Source organism: Heterodontus francisci, chromosome 47 (assembly GCF_036365525.1).
Source record: "Heterodontus francisci isolate sHetFra1 chromosome 47, sHetFra1.hap1, whole genome shotgun sequence".
Classification (NCBI taxonomy): Eukaryota; Metazoa; Chordata; class Chondrichthyes; order Heterodontiformes; family Heterodontidae; genus Heterodontus; species Heterodontus francisci.
In genome coordinates, this window is record NC_090417.1 from 13,943,215 (window position 1) to 13,958,219 (window position 15,005).

The window sequence follows — 15,005 nt, forward strand, 5'->3', positions numbered from 1 at the left end:
AAGGAGCCATGGTGCATTGCTTCAGTGCATCTTGTAGATGGTACACACTGCTGCCAATGTGCGTCAGTGGTGGAGGGAGTGAATGTTTAAGATGCTGGAGTAGCTGCTGTTATGAAAGTGCCTGTGTGTTTTGTTAAATATATTTTTTTGAACCTTCATTTTTGAAAGATTGGAGAAATATTAAACTTTGGAGTTTTCAAAGGGGGTCATGTAAAGGTCCTTTAAGTCTAATGCTTTCTTGGGAGAAGATGAGGCTTCCTCAGAAGGAAGATAGTAATACCACACTGTCCTGTTTTCTCTAGACCTGCCTGTCCCAAAGCTCTCCTTAACCAGCCTCCAAGATACACTCAACACAAACATGAGCATGTTCAAAACACTGCTTCACCAGGTTGAGTTCACCTCTCACCCCTGTCACCTACTTTCATTCCTTGTTTTCAAATCTCCTCCATGGCCTCTCCCCTCCCTATCTCTGTAATCTCCTCCAGCCTCACAACCCTCCCAGATATCTTCATTCCTCTAATTCTGGCCTCTTGTACATCCCTGATTTGAATCGGCCATCTGACCTGATATGTGGCTCTGCATCAAATTTAGTTTGATAATTGCTCCTGTAAAGTGGCTTGGGTTGTCTTACCACGCTAAGGGCGCTAGACAAATGCAAGTTATTGTTGTTGAATGGTGGTCAAAATATGTCGTAAGCCAACACTCAGCTCCAAGAGTTCAAGCGACAAGTAATGGAAATCCCAAATGGATACAGAAATCCAATCGGTGACTGAGAGACACTGGGAATGTCTGGATAAAGCCTCCATGCTGAAGAATTCCCACCCAGCACCCTGATCCATGTTTCTTTCTCACCCCCCTTCCCTCTTTCCGGCTGTAAACTGATCTGCTCTGTATTTCCAGCATTCTCCGTTTTGAATCCAGGCTTTTCCGGAGATCCCTCAGTCGGTTTGAAAAGTATCCAGGAGCTGTTGAATTGTGCCTGTGGCAATGTCTGTGTGTGCTGAGCTGCCTCCGAACGCGATCTTCCGTCGTTCTGCTTTCTTGTTGGGTGCATGGTGGGCTGCAGGGTGGGGAGTGGCAGAGTACCCCAAGGGTTGTGTGGAGGCTGGGGTGCAGAGTATGTCAAAGGTTGGAGGGATGGGCCGTATCGCAGTGGTTGGAGGTGGGGGGAAGAGTATGAGTGTATATCCTGAAAGAAGATACTCTCACTTTGCCGAAAGGAGCTGTTGGGGAGACTGAAGTCTTGAGATGGTACTCCAACACTGAGCTCCCTCCTACTGATAAAACCACCATCAGAGACTGCAGCTGGCCAGAAACATCTTTCTGAACTGTCTTACTTTTCATATCTTTTCAATGGTCTTATGCATCTTCAATTGCTAATTTGGATTTCTGCAAAGCCTGAAATTGAAAGTGACTTATCTTCGGAATTAGATTCCAATGAAATCCCTGTCCACAAGTTCGGTGATGTCTGATAATTGTATGGAGGGCAGGAATTCTGCTTTTTCTCTCTCACTCTTCAGTTTGAAATTCTTTTCCAGCGCACCTTGTTGAAAGTGCAAACTGCTAACAGTGTGGTGAGGACCATAGACATCAAAGAGGACAAAGAGTCTGTCTCCGCAACCAATTGAAGGATAGATAAAGAAAGAGGGGAATGAGTGAAAAGGAAAAGGAACAGAAAGACTTTCATTTATATAGTGCCTTACATGATCCCAGCACGTCCCAAAGTGCTTCACAGCTAATAAACTGCTTTTGAAGTGCAGCGAGTGTAAAAGCAAACAGCAATGTCAAAATGACCAATAACGACCAGATAATCTGACATAGTGATGTTGAATGAAGGATAAAAATTGGCCTGGGCACTGTGCTTTTTTGAAATAGTGCTTTGGGATCTTTTCTATCCACCTGCGAGGGCAGCCATGGCCCCAGTTTCAGGTTTAATGTTTCACTCAAACGACAGCACCTCTGACAGTGCTGCACTCACTCAGCACGAGAGGGCCAGCCTCGATTTTTATGCTCAAGTAAATAGGGTGAAACTGCGTCAGATCAAGTACATAAAGGGAAATATAAAGTGACATTATCGGAACACAAATCTCATTCTGAAAAGGCTCCTTGCACTGTTAAGTACCGGCCCTAACTTTCTGTGGTGAGTTTAATTGGCATTCATGGTACAAGTGCTATAATTTTTCGAAGCTCCCCTGGGCAGGTTGTGGACAAGCTGTCATTTTCACCAACCGAGCGGCAGAGATTGTCAAGTGACTTACGGAGAATTGTAACCGCCTGAGGATATCTCTTCCTCCTCGCCACCTGTTCCTGCATGATTTGTGTATTGATAATGGAGAGTGCCATCAAACCCGCTGTTACTGACCCAGCAGGTTTTGCACCAATTGTAGGATTGTCCAACCAATTGAATGGATCAGGTACTGGGGAAGGAGTTGCAAAGGGATCAATGGCCAGTGCAATTCAGGGGCTATTGTGTCTTGTACCCCAGTGAGTGTCAGGTCCAGGCACTTGATCCAAAGGGCTTAGAAATCCCCCAGAGAAAACTGCAGCGTATACTTTTCGAGCTGAATCAATCATAAGTAAGCATTTCACTTCCTGCCGGATATGTATTATCTCAAGGGCACACGGACTGCCTGTTCTTGCTTCCAGACAGTTTGTTTAAATGGCATGTATTTACAGTATGAATTTTTGTCAATCTCCCTGTGCCTGGTTTGGAGGCCAGGGCGAAGTCTTTTTTTTATTCCCAAGAAACTTGTCATTTATGAGGCCTGACTACCGGAAGGGAGGCCCCACTTGCTCGCATGAATTGCCAGTCCCTTGTGAAGTCTTGCAAGGCAGTTTGACTAATTCTCAGTACTGGGTCCAAATCATTTCCTGGTTTGACACTGCAGCAGCTGACCTTTGACCTCTGTTGGTGATGGTCTCTGACTCTACCAGCTCCAGCCACCAAGACCAACGTCCACAGGAAGGCTTGTGGCAGATGGTCAGCACAGGCAGGTGGGGCCGAATGGCCTGTCTGTCCACTGCAGATTCAACTCGGACAACGTTTGTGTGCAGCCATTTGACAGTCTGGCGTTGAAATGAGGCCCCCGCATTGCGAGGCATGGGACTGTCAGCTGATCTCAATTCAGTGAGGATAACAAGGCAGCAGCAGAGAAACCTCAGGCTGGTAGGTTGACTTGGCCTGATTTTAACCCTTCCCCATTGTGTCCCATTCTCACTGGGCAGTTGGTGGGAGAGGGGGGTGTGGGTTAAAAATAGAGGCAGCTGTGCCTGTACACAGTGGATTTGACAGATACCTGTGGCAGACTGGTCAGAAAAATAAAAGCCCATTGGATACAGGGGAATGTGGCAGACTGGATCCAAAATCGGCTCAGTGACAGGAAACGAAGGGTAGTAGTCGATGAATGTTTTTCTGAATGGAATGCGGTTTCCAGTGGCGTTCCACAAGGCTCAGTGTTGGGTCCCTTGCTGTTTGTGATACATATTAATGATTTGGACTTAAATGTGGGAGGTATGATTGGGACATTTGCTGATGACACAAGAATTGGCCGTGTCGTTGATAGTGAAGAGGATAGCTGTAGACTCCAGAATGAGATCAACCGTTTGGTTGAGTGGGCGGAAAAGTAGCAAATGGAATTTAATCCGGAGAAGTGTGAGGTAATACATTTGGGGAGGGCAAATAAAGTGAGGGAATACACAATAAACAGGAGGATACTGAGAGGGGTAGAAGAAGTGAGAGACCTAGGAGTGCATGTCCACAGGTCCCTGAAGGTGACAGGACAGGTAGATAGAGTGATGAAGAAGACATATAGAATTCTTTCCTTTATTGGCTGAGGTATAGAATACAAAAGCAGGGATGTAATGCTGAAACTGTATAAAACACTGGTTCAGCCACAGCTTGAGTATTGTGTACAGTTCTGGTCACCACATTACAGGAAGGACATAATTGCTCTGGAGAGAGTACAGAGGAGATTTACAAGAATGTTGCCAGGTCTTGAAAGTTGCAGCTATGATTGGATAGGCTAGGGTTGTTATCCTTGGAACAGAGGAGGCTGAGGGTGACTTAATTGAGGTGTACAAAATTATGAGGGGCCTAGATAAAGTAGACAGGAAGGACCTGTTTCCCCTCGCAGAGTGGACAATTACCAGGGGGCACAGATTGAAGGTGATTGGGTAGAAGGATTAGAGGGGACATGAGGAAAACCTTTTTCACCCAGAGGTTGTTGGGCGTCTGGAATTCACTGCCAGGAATGGTGGTGGAGGCAGAAACCCTCAACTCATTTAAAAAGTAACTGGACATGCACCTGAAGGCTTTGGACCAGGTGCTGGAAGGTGGGATTAGATTGAGTGGCTAGTTTCTTCACCTGGGGCAGATACGATGGGTTGAATGGCCTCCTTCTGTGCTGTAAATTTTCAATGGTGCTGTGGTTCGAGGTGAAAACCTCACTGGAGAACACATGGGGACTATAAATGGAATCAACCTCACTGAACTCAAATAGAACTCCCTGAATGTAGACGCCAGCAGAGATAGAGTGCAGTGAGGAGTTCTGATGAGGCCTGAAGAGTGGCAGATCAACTGATGAAATTTTTGTCACAGGAAGGCAGAGGCAACATTTCCTCCTCCACATCACCAGTTTCTTCCCTGCTCAAACTCTTCACCTTCCCTCTGTCCATTCATCCCACTGCCTTACTGAGTTCACGCCAGCACTCGTGCTTACAAAGTCTGCCCTCCTTCCAACACCTGTCTGTTCATACTGCATTCCTTTTCTGCTACCTCCGATTTCATGCAGACACATGTCAGGCGCACCCTCGGTGAAGAACTCGAATTAAACTGCCCCTTTGCTGAGGGACAGATATATTCTCTACCACGATTGTCGCTGAATGTTAGAGATCCAGTTCCACACATTTTGAACAAGGTGGGATTGACCTTCTGTCTTTCCCGTGTCGGGGAGTCCATCTGGGCCATCAGTATATGATAGTCATGAATAAATGCAATGGGGCAGTCTGGAGAAACTTCCTGACCCACAGTGTGGTGACTATGTGGAACTCGCTACCACAGGGAATAGTTGAGGAAAATCAGGTACACAAGAAATAGGAGCAGGAGTAGACCATATGGCCCATCGAGCCTGCTCCTACCATTCAAAACCATCATGGCTGATCTTGGGCTTCAATTCCACTTTCCCGCCCACTCCCCATATCCCTTGCTTCCCCGAGAGACCAAAAAATCTATCTATCCCAGCCTTAAATGTATTCCATGCTGGAGCATCCACAACCCTCTGGGGTAGAGAATTCCAAAGATTCACAAGCGAAGTAATTTCTCCTCATCTCAGTCCTGAATAATCGGCCTCTTGGGCCCCTGTTTCTTTGATTTCCCAACCAGTGGAAATAATCTCTGTGTCTCCCCTATCCAGCCCCTTTAGAATGGTAGATTCTCTGACCCACCAGTCACTGTTGATGTGATCAAACTTCTTGATAGTTCTCCTGCATGGTGTGAAGAAAGGAACACAAAGAGCCAATGTGTGCAGATACACTGTGAATGGTTTATCTCAGCTGCTTTTAAGCTTTGCTTTATTTCCTCACTTAAGTCATCATTCTTTGCCCGAACCCAGTGAGTGTCGTAGCCTCCTGAAGACTTGATGGCTTAAATATGCATCTGCACATGTGCACTCTCTCACACACACTTGCCTTTGTGCAGACATACACTCCCCCTGGCAAGCACACTTCCTCACACACTCTTTCTCATGTGTGTATGCACACTCTCTGTCTCTCACACACGCTGTCTCTCTCTCTCTCTCTTTCTCCCTCTCTCTCTCTCTCTCTCTCACATTTCTAATTGAAATGCTAAATAAGATTTGAGAATATAACCACTGTTATATATGTTTATTTTCATAGTGATGTCACATGGAGGAGGCAAAGCTCCCATTCTCCCATGCTACTTTTATCGACCATAAAGCCAATGATTGTACATTGGAAAAGAAATGGTTCTTGTATTTTTATTTCCCAACACCTCCCTGGGCATGACAACTCACAGAAGGATCATTCCTCTTGTGGATGTTGAACCGACAATTCTGACGGTCAAAAACTGCCACACAATCCTCTGGGTACATTTTTGGGGTGGTGTACCTGGAAAATCAAAGAGAAACAATGCAGAGCATGAAGAAGATCTGTCAGAAAGTGTTAAACGTGCTTTATCCTAGTTTTCATCTGCACTATCCATTCATCTCTTCACCTACACTGTCCCTTCATTTCCATTAACATCATCCCTTCATCTCTTCATCAACCCCATCGCTTCATTTTCTCTTAAACACTGTCTCCTGCTGTGTTTCAGTGGGACTTCAGGCTTCTTCCCACTCCTCACACCCACTCTCCCATCCCAAACATTTCACCTGCAGAGAGTGCTGTGAACTGTTGACCAGTCGGCCAGTGCCTCGAATCCCAACCTCACCTCTTCCCAATTGTGAAACCATTGTGTACTGAGAGACAGTAAATCAATGCACCAATGTCAAGCTTATTGACCATCAGAAGAGACTAGATAGCAAAATGCAAACCTTGCACTGGCTCAGTGTTTGTGCTCTGAAGAGCTTTGACCCTGTGCAAACTCTTTCAGTTGATTGGTTAGGAGTGTGGGTGTCACTCAAGTACTGGATCAATTTGTTCCTCTCCTGGTCCCGGCTTGATTTTGCAACCAGTTCAGCACAAATTAGACAGATCAAATTCTGCTGATCCAACTTGACATTTTGTCTTCTGACCCACTCTCCCATCCCCCTTACCGCCCACTGCCCTCCCCCCTCGCCACCCCCGCCTCCGTCCCCAACCCTGTCCATTTTATCGATCTTGCATCATCCAGGTTGCTTGTGTGATGTGTCAGGCTGTGACCTGTCTGGAGAAGACCAGAGGAAAGCAGCAATTGTGCCGTGTTTGCCAATCTGCAGACTGGCCTTGAGCTGACGCTTTATACCAAATCCACTTGGTGATTCAATAAGTAGCAGTCAAGGGTAAATGCAGCACTGCATCAGGGTTACGTCTGCCCGAAGCAACAGAGAGCCACTTACGTTGCACAACACCTTGCAAAACCAGGCAAGCACCTACATCTTATACAGTCAGAGTTTGTCCAGCTTTCCCCATTCTCATGCCAGGTCCCATCAACGTGATCTCTGCATCTGTCGGAATCTGTTGGTGAGAAAGATAGAGATTCATCTGACAATGTCTCTTCAAAGAGTGAAAGGGTACCATGGGGTAGCATTGATCTTGTGGGGCTCTCAGCAACTGGTCTGGGTCACTCGATTGTTTTAATTCCCGCCCTAGCACTGACCTGTTTGGAACTGGAAAAACGCCGGGTCTGTTCCCGAGCCAGTTGACCGGGCCTGGGTGTTGGGTGACCTTTGACCTGGGGTTTGCCTTGGCTGCCACAGGTCAGGATCCGGCTTGCCACCAGCTGGGATGTAATTTTAGGCAGTCTGCTGGAGGAGTGTCACCGTGGTAACCGCAGTTTGTAGGCCGGACTCTCATTTGCACCCAGCTGGACCAGCTCTGATGTAACTTGCCGGTTTGTGAAGCCAGGAAGTGGGCCCCACTCCTCCTTGCACCCTCGCTGGATAGGGAAGGGGAAGGCGATCCCTGAGGGAAGGCCTCATGTGGGCTAGGAGGATCACTCAGTTCCATCCATACTGGCAACATTCATTGGTTAAAACAGCTCTGGTATGATACACCCGGCCCCAGTCCTTAGTTTCACCACCAGGTCTTCAAGCAGAGTTTGGAACGATTCACTACGTACCACTCTCTGAGCCAGTCGTATAGCAGGCTGATTCTCCATCTTCAATAGCCAGGAACAGCAGAGTGACACACACAAAGAATTTCTGTTGGGAGAAGGAAAGACCATCTTGAGGAATACAGTCATGTCACTTAGTTTACACTAATTCCCGGTCGGATGCAAGTTCTTCACTCAGAGTGTTGTGAATATGGAAGAGACGCTTGGATGGGGACAGTTCGAGAGGATCAAGGTATAAGCTGAGAAGTGGTTTGGTCAGGGTGGTCTGTTTATAAAAGGGAGAGAAATGTTGAACCCAGTTACTTTCACCTGATGCAACACACCATCTGCTTGGGGATTAGCAAGGTAACATCTCTGTTCATAACTCAACAGAATCGCAGCCGGGAGTTGACATATATTTTGAGGACAGAAGCATTCCGGGTGGGGTTCCCAATTCTCCAGCATTGTCCTGAAATCTATAGGAATGAATCTTCATGGCACGGCACTGCACTGCACGTGAGAAACATACAAATCAGGAGCAGGAATAGGCCTTTCTGCTCCTCGAGTCTCCTCTGCCATTCAATAAGATCACAGCTGATCTGATTGTAACCTCATCTCCACATTCTCGCCTGCCCCTATTAACTTTTCACCCCCTTGCTTATCACGAATCTGCCTTAAATATATTTAAAGACTCTGCTTCCACTGACATTTGAGGAAGAGAATTCCAAAGACTCTCAACCATCTGAAGGAAAAGATTTCTCTTCGTCTCCTTCTTCAATGGGCGACCCCTTATTTTTAAGCATTGACCTCCAGTTCTAGATTCTCCCTCAAGAGGAAACATCCTTTCCACATCCACCCTGTTGAGACCCCTCAGGATCTTATATGTTTCAATCAAGCCGCCTCTTACTCTTCTAAACTCCAGCGGATACAAGCCTAGCTTTCCAACTTTTCCTCACAAGACAACCTGCCCATTCCAGGTATCAGTCTAGTAAACCTTCTCTGAACTGCTTCCAACACATTTACATCCTTCCTTAAATACAGTACACAGTGCTCCAGATGTGGTCTCACCACTGCCTTCTTGAACCACGACAGTCCATGTGGGGTAGGTACACCCACAGTGCTGTTAGGAAGGGAGATCCAGGATTTTGACCCAGTGACAGTGAAGGAACGGTGATCAGTTCCAAGTCAGGATGGTGTGTGACTTGGAGGGGAACCTGCAGGTGGTGGTGTTCCCATGCATCCGCTGCCCTTGTTCTTCGGGGTCTCGGAGCTGCTGCTGAATGTTACAAGCATGACGGGTTAATTAGTGCTGATCTTTAGCTGGCTCAGGATCTGGGGCACTGCTGTCTCCTGCTCTCCTGTTTCTGAGGATCTGGGGAAGGGGCTGCCCATTCTACACCACCCATTTACAGGGTCAAGCCTGTGAAAACTACAGAGACACTCATGGAACTGTTGTGTATTCCAGCTTTGCTCTTGTTGCTGAACCAGTGACATCCAGAGTGAGCAAGTTGACCCAAATAATACATTATCAGTGCAACAGAATGGCCTGCAACAAAACCAAGCATTCATGCAGTTAACTTCACCAAGACGAAATAATCTTTCACAAGTACAAATAGGATCTTACTGAGACTCAAACCTACCATCTTTACCCCAGTGACATCCAGGTTATCCACGCACAGAGAGAGCACCTTCTGTCCTGTGTCCTGTGGCATCGATTTTTATTCGTCTGTTTCAAGGTCACAAAGTGTTAACTGCCACGTAGGCTGTTGAACTCAGCTCATGTTGGCTGGGTGTTTTTTCCCTCAGCAGACAACTGGTGACAGAGGGAGGAGTTCTGAATGAGCAGTGCAACCAAAACAGGAACACACATCAGTTGTTTAACAAGGTTGATCCATCCATTCCATTGGCTCAATGCATCCTCTTTGCATGTGTATCTTTTGGTATTTGAATTCTCATCCCTTTCTTCAAATCCCTCCAGAGCCTCGTCCCTCCCTATCTCTTAAACTCCGCCAGCTCCTCAGCCCTCCTCCACTTTCCATCACTCCATCATTGGTGGCCCCGCCTTCAGCTGTCTGAGTCCTAAGCTCAGAATTCCACTCCAATACATGACCACTCTCTCCTCCTTGAAGACGAACCTTCAAACCTCCCTCCTCTTTGAGCAAGCTTTTGACAATTGCCACAGCAGATCCAAATCAGACTTGTGAAGAGTACCAAGGTGAGTAGTAGGGGGGGGGGGTGCACGTGGGCCCCTCTTTTCACTTTGAAGCTGCAGTCAGAGGCATAAGATGCACATCGGTAGGAACAAGAGTCGAAGGTAGATGAGATGACTGGAGATGGAAGGAGATGTTATCAATGTTAAAGGCGTGTCAGTAGATTGAGGGAGTGAGACCTGGATGCTCGGCATGATTTTAACTGGCTCAAAACCCATTCACCTGCACTGACTTAAAATCAGGCTCAGTAGATCATTAGACTGAAGTCACAAACAATTGAGATACAGAAGCTAATGTAAAAGGTTGTCAGCACCATAAGCATCCTGTGAGGTCATCCCAGACATCACTGCATGCTCAAGAACCTCCACCCCTACATCAACCAGGAATAAACTGACAAGCCAGCATTGGGACAGGGAGTGAAAGCCCTGTCAATGGGTTCAGGCCATTGGTCAGCAGATGGCACATTTGATCATGGTCAGAATCATGGAAGATCTTCCCAATACCTTGAGCAGTGATGGAGCAGAGGGGAAAACTCTTTGTTTCTCAGTAATGTGCTGCCTTCAGCCCTCCGTTCTTCGAGCTACTTCCACTGGCAGCTTGTTACCCTCCAGCACTTGTCCAAGTGGCCATCACTGCCTCAGCTCTGATTGTGGATGGGTGAAGATCGAACTTATGTCCTGTGATGTACACAGGCAGCAGGAAGCACTGGCTAGGGCTTGAGTCCACTTCACTGGTGCAGCAGATGTGAACTCACTCACATCCTTGTCTCTCTGAGGTGACAGTTTGACTCACTGAGCCAAGCCTGACACTTGCATCTTCTCCAGGATTAGCATGGATAGCCAGCTGAAGGAGCTCTGTAAAATTCAGAGCCCAGCTCTTCCACACTAATCCACCATGTTTGGGACAAAGGTAGCATCTAAAGATCCTGGAAAAGTGCCAGTGGGTTGTTTTTCTCCCTGTGCTGATATATTTACAGATAGACTCACATCCTTGTTCCTGCTGATATGGAAATTGAATGTTGTTTGCTGCTGCAAGGACAAATAGGCTTTGCTGATAATGGGGAGTCTGTGTTTCCAGTTGCTGCTGAACTTTTTAACAAACAGAAAGAACTCAGCACCACTCCATTTGCACCAACCAAGCAAGACGACCTGGAACTAATTGCCTGGGTTTGTGTTCAGTAATAATTTCAGCTTTGCCAAAAACAAATAAAGATGAAGCTCCCAATTGGAGTGTACAAGTGAGAGACTCTGAAATACTGTGTATAGTATTGGTCTCCTTATTTAAGGAAGGATGTAAATGCGTTGGAGGCAGTACAGAGAAGGTTTACGAGACTCGTATCTGAAATGGGTGGGCTGTCTTATGAGAAAAGATTGGGCAGGCTAGGCTTGTATCCGCTGGAATTTAAAAGAGTAAGAGGTGCCTTGATTGAAATGTATAAGATCCTGAGGGGTCTTGACATGGTGGATGTGGAAAGGATGTTTCTCCTTCAGGGAGAATCTAGAACTAGGGGTCACTGTTTAAAAATACAAAGTGATTGATGACAACGCTACGTTATCAGGATGCGCCGCGGTGCACACATGTGCACACGGTCTCGGGCCCTCTGTGCATGCGCTGCGGTCCGGTTTGCCAGGACCAGTTTGCGCATGCGCAGATGACATCATCGCGTAACGTCATCTTCCTCGGGGGACACGCCAGGTTGGCCTTTGTGCATGCGCAAACTGGTCCTGGCAATCCGGACCGCAGAGCATGCGCAGATGACCGGAGCCCGTGTGCGCATGTGCGTCAATCTTCCGAAAGCTTCGGCGCGAGTTTTTGAAAATGGAAGGAGGAGAAGTTTCGTCGGGCATTTTATCTCAATTATTTAGTCATTTTGGACATTTGCTTCATTTTTATTAGACAGAGGAGATTGTTCCAAGCTAAGTTGCTCTGAAAATACATTTCAAGGGAGGGAAGGGAAGGGAGGGGAGGGAGGGGAGGGAGGGGAGGGAAGGGAAGGGAGGGAAGGGAGGGGAGGGGAGGGGAGGGAAGGGAAGGGAAGGGGGGAGGGAAGGGAGGAGAGAAGGGGGGAAGGGAGGAGAGAAGGGGGGAAGGGAGGAGAGAAGGGGGGGAAGGAAGGGAGGAGGGAAGGGAGGAGGGAAGGGAGGGAGGGAAGGGAGGAGGGAAGGGGGGGAAGGGGGGGAAGGAGGGAAGGGAGGAGGGAAGGGGGGGAAGGAGGGAAGGGAGGGAGGGAGGGACGGGGGGGGAGGGGGGAAGGGAGGTCGGGGGGGAGCAGCGGAGCGGAAGGGGAGTGCCTTTTTCTGTGCATGCGCCATAAACACAAGGACTGGCTGATGAGATGGAGCCAATTAATTTGCCCAACAATTGCCCGGAAGCACCTTCGGATGGAGGTGGCCATGCGCTGGACATCAGTCGCGTGCCACAATCCATGGCTCCTGAGCGTTTCACCCCCTGGCCTAATGATCTGATGGACCATACATACGCCTGCCTGTTCAAAGCTCCACTTCCCCTACCTGCGGTACCCTCTCCTTGCTGTTCAGTTACACAGTCACCTGTTCCTGCACCCATCCAAGCAGTGCACATGGACACACAGCCACATGTTTCCCCATCCGCCCTTGAAACTACCATGCAGAGCCTTGTGAGACTCCGCAATTGCCAGCTGCTGCCTGTCAAGCAGAGAAGGCGTCCAAAGGGGTCAAGCACTTGGGGAACATTCAGCAAGAAGAGACTGAGCACTAAAAGAAACAAGCATGCCGTGTCCAGTGGTAGCACAAATGTGAATGCTCTTGCTGCGTACACAAGTGGTGAGGTGGGAGTGCAGCCACACCATTCTCCATCCTCAGTGTTGCTTTAAGGCAAAGGTAGATAAGAGTGAAAGAAATGGAAGATGATGCTGATAGTAGTAGGCAGGATTAAATGGGAATGGATGGGAAGACGCACGAGTAGCATAACCACTAGCAGGGAACAGCTGGACTAAATGGCCTGCTTTATGTTCATAGTCCAAAAGAAATGTGCTTCTTTTTCCAGCACCCTCACATCATTCATGTTTTCCCTGAGAGCAGCATTGAACCATCACGAGATAGGGGCAGTAACATCATCCTGCCTCCTACAGCTGAGGTGGGAACTAAGTGATTCATTGGCCTATACTGCAGAGCATAAAGCATGCGCAACAGTAATTTCATTGGAGGGAGGGAAGCTCTGACTCTGATTTGCTTTATTTCTTTTCATGTAAAACATGCCGTCGAGAAAACAATCCTCGAGACTTACGGTCAGCATTCAAGCAACGAAGGCAACTGGATCATGCTGTGGAGCTCATCACGATGTGGAAAGGAACATTGCATTTATGGATGAATTGGGAATGCACATTGGGATGCGCTTGGGGAACATTCACCAAGAATAGACTGAGCTCAGACTCTTGTGACTTTGCCTTCTACACATGGACAATACAGTAGTGGAATAGAGAGCCAAGCGTTCATTCACCACAAGGCTCTCCAGGAACAATCTCTTTAGCTGTGCATATCAGAGACTCGGCCTGTCTGTCTAACAGGAATGCTGGACACAACACTCATGTATCCATGCACAGCAGTTCCTCGGATACTTAATGAACTTAATAAAACTTTTCAATAATTAAACCCAGAATTGTTGAGGTTTTGTTTTGCATGTTATTTCCCCAACTTTGTAACTGCACTTCAGATATTCAACTATGGTGGAGGGGTGGAGGTAGGGGGGTAAAGGAGGGGTGGAGGTAGGGGGGTGAAGGGGGGATGGGTGAAGAGGGGGAGGGGTGGGGAGTGCGGGGAGGGGTGGGGAGAGTGAGCATGCAAAATGCAGGGACCAGACAGTTGCAATGCCTGAAGTACTGTGCAGAAGTAGAGAAAGCAACTGGATTGGGCATCCGCAGCTGGAGGGAAGGGCTGAATGGAGAGGGGCGGAAGCGAGAGGCCGTAGAGAGCCGCGGGGAGCGAGCGTGCGAAGACCTTGGTGTCACCGGGTCCAGGGACTGGCCAGTAAGTCTTTTGCTGTTGTGTTTATAGCGCATGCACAGAAAAAGGCACTCCTCTTCCACTCCGCTGCTCCCCCCTCCACTCTCACCCCTTCTCCCCCCCCCCCCCCTCCACTCTCCCCCCCCCTCCCTCTCCCTCTTTCTCCCCCCTTCCCTCTCCCTCTTTCTCCCCCCTCCCTCTCCCCCCCCTCCCTCTCCCTCTTTCTCCCCCCCCTCTCCCCCCTCCCTCTCCCTCTTTCTCCCCCCCCCTCCCTCTTTCTCCCCCCCTCCCTCTTTCTCCCCCCCCCTCTCCCCCCCTCCCTCTCCCTCTTTCTCCCCCCCTCCCTCTCCCTCTTTCTCCCCCCTCCCTCTCCCCCCCTCCCTCTCCCTCTTTCTCCCCCCCCTCCCTCTCCCTCTTTCTCCCCCCCCTCCCTCTTTCTCCCCCCCCCCCCCCACCCCCGGCACCGCTACCGCTGGTCTCCCCCTTTCTCCCCCCCACCAGCACCGCTACCGCTGGTCTCCCCGCGCTGCTCTCCCCGGCCAGCTCCACTCTCTCACTCCGGCCATTGTATTCTGCCACGTGTTTGTCAGGTTTCATCTCTGTGATTTTTTGAGCAGCGCCATCTTTAGTCCTGGCAGCTGCGACAGTCGCAGGCTGTGACGTTTTCGTGGCACATGCTTTATCTGCGCATGTGCCAAAACAGCGCCACCTACCGATCGCGTTGTCAACAATTGCGGTCTTAAAAATAACGGGTCGCTCATTTAAGACAGAGATGATGAGAAATTGTTTCTCTCAGATAGTCGTGAGTCTTTGGAATTCTCTTCCTCAAGAGGAGGTGGAAGCAGAGTCTTTGAATATTTTTAAGGCAGTGGTAGATAGATTTGTGATAAGCAAGGGGGGGAAAGGTTATCGGGGGTAGGCGGGACTGTGAGTTGAGTTTCCAATCAGATCAGCCATGATCCTGTTGAATGGCAGAGTTGGCTCGAGGAGCCGAGTGGTTGAGGTGAATAGTGTCGATGTATTTAAGGGGAAGCTGGATAAACATATGAGGGAGAAAGGAATAGAGGG

At 48.5% G+C, this 15,005-nt stretch overlaps 1 protein-coding gene across 1 annotated transcript; it reads right to left on the reverse strand.

The window, feature by feature from the left end:
• Nucleotides 1–5,865: 5,865 nt before the first annotated feature.
• Nucleotides 5,866–9,496, reverse strand: LOC137357240 (beta-microseminoprotein J1-like). The gene is made up of 4 exons (XM_068023425.1): nucleotides 9,388–9,496; nucleotides 7,775–7,856; nucleotides 7,053–7,170; nucleotides 5,866–6,123 (listed from the first exon to the last, which is right to left on the reverse strand). The coding sequence occupies exons 1-4, from the start codon at nucleotides 9,457–9,459 to the stop codon at nucleotides 5,994–5,996; spliced, it is 402 nt and encodes a 133-aa protein (XP_067879526.1). The 5' UTR covers nucleotides 9,460–9,496; the 3' UTR covers nucleotides 5,866–5,993.
• Nucleotides 9,497–15,005: the final 5,509 nt, after the last annotated feature.

Excerpts from the sequence above, each read along its gene's own strand:
- LOC137357240 (XM_068023425.1), bottom strand. The coding sequence starts at position 9,459 with ATGCCACAGGACACAGGACAGAAGGTGCTCTCTCTGTGCGTGGATAAC. Across the intron at positions 7,171-7,774 it reads TACGACTGGCTCAGAGAGTG|ATTCCGACAGATGCAGAGAT; the intron begins GTACGTAGTGAA and ends TCTCACCAACAG. Across the intron at positions 6,124-7,052 it reads TTTGCAAGGTGTTGTGCAAC|GTACACCACCCCAAAAATGT; the intron begins GTAAGTGGCTCT and ends TTGATTTTCCAG.